Raw genomic sequence first — 4,766 nt, forward strand, 5'->3', positions numbered from 1 at the left:
AACACAAATCTAGTTGAGGCACTAAAATACCATAGAGAAACTTCACAAAGTAAGCTTCAAGAGCTCTGAATATACTGTGAACCAAATTGATTTGCAACTATGTGCGAAACAGCAACGAGGAGCAGTTGTCCCAACAAGATGAAGCATAGAGAGAAGGGTTCAAATAGTTAAGACACAAATGACAAAAGCAGGGATCTTCAGCATCCCAAATCTCGTAAATCGTTGTTCTTAAATTCTCTCATTTTTAAACTTGCAAGCAAGTACAGCCCCAAGTAGTTTACGACCCAACTCATAAACGATAACGCTAGCTAGCCAACTTCATGCAAGTGACCTTGTATGTAAATGTGCTTTCAAAAGCAATAAAAATGTACCATATAGACCATGTTCCACTCTGTTATGTCCTTACATTTCAAGGCCATATGCAGAATAAATACCAAAAAGGGGTGTTCCAAATTGCGTAGCACGTAAGTGTGACAGGCACATTGTACAGCTTACAGTCAACTTGGCTGACACCCTGGGGCGGTGTCAGAGGGTCGTGATTACGCACCTATTTGAGCACAGCGTTGTCATCCACCTGAGACACAACTTACATTGAGGTCGATAGACAACCTGACCATTGAAAACAAAGAGCCCCACAGATAGAACAACATTGTTGTAAAGACAAAACCACCATCGCCAACATTGAGACGAGGATCCATGCAACCAAATCAGATTTTAGAATTACAACCACCATAAGTCCGCCAGCGACACCAACCCTCTTACAGAGATGAATGTGACAAGATTGTCGCATTGGTAGCATGTTGTACACAGGAGGACACGGCAGCTCTACAGGACGTTAGCAGTAAGCAAAAGCCTCTTACGGAGATGACATTTACAGCGTTGAAAGAAGCATTTGCTCTGACTTTTGCACGAATGTCTGCAGGCACTTTTGAGGTTACAACAGGCTCGATTTCATGATCTCGTCCTCACTTTTATTGGAGGTGCCACCCATCTGCCGGCTTTTTTTGTGCTTATGCGTCTGGTCAGGCAAATCAGTATGAAGATCATCACAATTCTTGTGTCTGCTCTGACTCTGTTCTACACCTCGGCTCTCATCTCTCACGATGAGACCTTTTCCTTCTGTGACGATGGCGTCGCTGGGACTTGCAACTGTAATTATCTTTGCTTTCATTTCCACTCGAACATCCGGATTCTGAATCATAGGCCGCTCTATGCTTTTTCCGCCTACTGCGCCTATGCTTCTTATCACTGTGTTCCTGGTGTGATTTTCGCTTTCTTCCATGATCACTCTCTTCAGAGTCGCTCCTTTGATCCAACGTATGTTTATCTGTTGTTTCAGCTTGCGATAAACCCCATCTTTGAGAGATTGCTCGTTCCTCAGATCAGTGATCCCTACACTGGTATTCTTATTAATCTCACTGTCCTCCACCTCTTCAACCACCTGGGGACTCTCCTCGGTGGACATACGCCTTCCCATTAAAAACAGCTTTCTCGTCGCCTACTTGCCCAGGAAAAGAGACTCTTCGCGCTCGTGGCAGCAGGCAACATTTCACGCGGCGGCTCAATTGGCTTTAAGGTTGTACCAGATGCACATTTTCCGCTCTTAATCATGGCTGCAAACATTTTGGCCTTCCTAAGCCTCTCTGCTTTGATTTTCTATGCTAACGTAAGGAGAGCATCCGCAAAAATGGCCTCATGTGATGCAGCAATTGCTGCCGCTTCAGCCGCAGCTTTCGCCAGCCTCATATCAGTCTGCCCGAACCCAAACAAGCTCATACCTTTACTAGCACCAGCAGTGGCAGGCTGTTTGTTGGCCTCCAGATCCTTATGAGATAAGCCAGAAGAGGAAGGAGACTTGTTATTAATAGAAGAATCTTGCCTAAGACCTCTGGCATGTCGAGTGGCCGCAGGTATCATTGCAGCTGCTGCATCAGCACTCATTCCATAAACCAAGTCCTCGCTGGTAGGCACAGAATGCCATGAAGAAGTCACGTGCTCTGATTTTTGAGGTTGTGCTCTGATTTTTGAGGTAATCGGCTATTAGCATCTGCTACCTCCTTACCACGGGGAGCCATAAGCTGAGATACAATCTTCTTATTGGGTTGAATTAGCTCCTGTGTTCCAACGAGGCCTTTCTTTTTCTTTTCTAGCAAGGACAAAGGTTTTGATGCATGTTCATGAACCTTGGGTTGGGCCTCCTCTCCACATTTCGGTAAGGGTGGCGTGGTGGCAGAGGCTTTGCCGCCTTTGAACCCCCAGCGTTAGCCACGTTTAACCTACCCCCATTGTTCGCAATGGGTTTGTTTCAACCACAGGAAATATCCTGGTCCTCATCTCCTTGAGAGCTTTCTGCTCTGAGAGCTTTATTGTCATCTTCATCTCCACTGCCGTACGCAAGCCCCAGGAGAGTGAGGGTCTCTCCAGTGTTATTCGTTGCCCCATCAGGCCTAGAATCGTTATGAGGTACTGGTTGAAGTAGCTCAGGATGTTCGACCAAAAATCTGTAATACTCGTGTAGATGGTGATCAACGTTAAGGAAGCCAAACATAGGATTGCTCCCCTGCTTGACCTTGAGAAGGACTTTGGATTGACCACCATGTTCCTTGACAAACTTTGCTGTAAATGAAGTTTCTCAGAAGGTGGCTGCAATAACACACACACACTAAAAGTCAGACACCAAAAAAGAACATGGTTTGATGCATATTCAGAAGGACAAAATACCCAGCACATGATTTTTGCCAATGCGTAACACAGTTATAAAAAGAGGATTGTATCATCCCAACATGCACAGCCATTGTCACCAATCTAGATGGAGGATTGACCACCGAACAGTGCAAGCCCATTGCAGCCATTTTGATAAGAGAAAATACCCAATAGCAAACCCATATATTTGCTTGCTCATTTGCAGCTTGTAGACACTACATTGTGACAGACCTCTTGCGAAGTTTCAGAGATTCTGTAGACTTGGTGGTGCATGCACAGCAATACAATAAGATAATAAGGCCATGCCACCCTGGGACACCCATCCATGCTTACATGGAAGTCCGTGGCCACAACATAGACCGGTGTCCCAAGTGACCAGCAACCATAGCTGTCACACAAGGCCCAACAGAGGAAATGTGTAAAACATAGGGAGAGTACCCTAAAATCTGATCAGCCGAAGTTAGGCTAGCCAGCTTTGTCAAGAAAATGGCCCTATGAGATAGTCCACGTCTGCATCTAAAATGGTATCCCATGTCCCATGTCCCAGTGTGGCAAGAGTTGGCTTGGGCAACAACTGTGATTGGCTCGCCTCTCTCCGGATAGGTTTCCCATGTCCAGTGTGACACCAGCGTAAGGATATTACTCATCATCACTATGTATCTTCATCATGCACCACCAGATTTTCTACAAAAAATCCCGCAACTACACAAAAACAGTACCACAGGCATAACCACAAGTTGCAATAAATCAAGCTGAGCTTCATCCACCAGCAATCAAAATTGTTTCCACGTGCAAACATCCGTTCAATCAGTTCGATACAAAGAGATGTTAAAAAGGATAAGCCTCACCACACCTGGCCCCCCCCGCAGACAGAGAAAATCGCTTGCAAATTGATCCTCCAACTTCTCAACAAATGCTTAGAGCCATACATTTTCATAAATATACCGCAAAAGATCTCAGGAGAGCGCATTCATTAAGTAGCAGCTTGAGACTCCCCATGTTAGTTTCTAGAAAATTACCAGTTTTGTGAGCAGGTAGTCTGGAACACGGAATGGAGCGCAGAATCCCACGCTCCTGTGCCTGCTCCCTGTTTGTGTTCCATTCTCTACAGCTTCAGAATATGGAAAGGGAATAACCTCTCGCAAAAGACTGTAGAAAATCCGTAGCAACACAAAAAAACAAGTTATTGACTAATAATGTGTCACTGGGCATCATGTCAGACCTGACCTACATTGTTGATTATTCCAGGCACGCATGGGTTTATCCGTTGAAGGTTGAAGGCAAGATCTAAAGTAGATATGTCCTCCAAATAGTTTATTTCCATGGTTGAAAAGACATGTGAATGTAAAAAGGGTACCATCCACCATTTTGAGGTTTGGGGGGGTTGGGGGGGGGTGGGGGGGTACACATCTTATGAATTTAGTGTTGTATAATGCGGAAAAATAGGTCACTTAGGGACATGGCAGGATGTATGGTCAAAACTAAAGGTTTGCTTATTGCGTTCTTGCTTTTGTATCTGGGATCAAAACCTGGTTTGTGCCACATGGGCTCTTTACGCTAAATAACTATGTGAAAAGTGTGGAAGATGTAGCATATGAAATAACAAACTCACAAGTTGTTTCAAATGCAAAATTGTGGCATGCACATTTTGTACATTGAATTTTGTAAATTGTTGCGTTTACATAAAGAAACTGGTTTTTTTGTAGTTGCCTCTTGAAGCCCCCTACTAAATATGTTTGTTAAGGGTGTGTTTCGGCAAACTTTGGCATTCATTGTTTTCAAAGGATGGTACTATTAGTGTTGAACGAAGATTGTAGTTTGTTCATAGTGATGTTTGTGGTCCTATGTGTATGTCTTAATTAGGAAACTATGTATATTTTGTGACCTTCATTGATGTTTATTCCATGCATGCATGGGTTTATCCACGCAGGGCAAAATCTAAAGTAGATATGTGCTTCAAATAGTTTGTTTCCATAGTTGAAAACACATGTGGATGTGAAATGGGTACCACCCACCATTCTGATCGAGGGGGGCAGTACACATCTCATGAATTCAATGATGTA

The 4,766-nt window shown here is 44.0% G+C and overlaps 2 protein-coding genes across 2 annotated transcripts; both read right to left on the reverse strand.

Moving 5' to 3' along the window:
* Positions 1-212: 212 nt before the first annotated feature.
* LOC147433273 (uncharacterized) lies at positions 213-1,647 on the reverse strand. Its single transcript, XM_086492886.1, has one exon. The coding sequence runs from the start codon at positions 1,475-1,477 to the stop codon at positions 935-937; it is 543 nt and encodes a 180-aa protein (XP_086349012.1). The 5' UTR covers positions 1,478-1,647; the 3' UTR covers positions 213-934.
* Positions 1,648-1,656: 9 nt separating this feature from the next.
* LOC147433274 (uncharacterized) lies at positions 1,657-4,027 on the reverse strand. Its single transcript, XM_086492055.1, has 6 exons — positions 3,935-4,027; positions 3,723-3,893; positions 2,570-2,643; positions 2,314-2,501; positions 2,063-2,245; positions 1,657-1,997 (listed from the first exon to the last, which is right to left on the reverse strand). Exons 1-6 carry the CDS (start codon positions 4,025-4,027, stop codon positions 1,657-1,659), a joined length of 1,050 nt encoding a protein of 349 aa, XP_086348181.1.
* Positions 4,028-4,766: the final 739 nt, after the last annotated feature.

The sequence above is a fragment of the Adiantum capillus-veneris genome, chromosome 20 (assembly GCF_014529385.1).
Source record: "Adiantum capillus-veneris isolate H3 chromosome 20, ASM1452938v2, whole genome shotgun sequence".
In the NCBI taxonomy this organism is placed as follows: Eukaryota; Viridiplantae; Streptophyta; class Polypodiopsida; order Polypodiales; family Pteridaceae; genus Adiantum; species Adiantum capillus-veneris.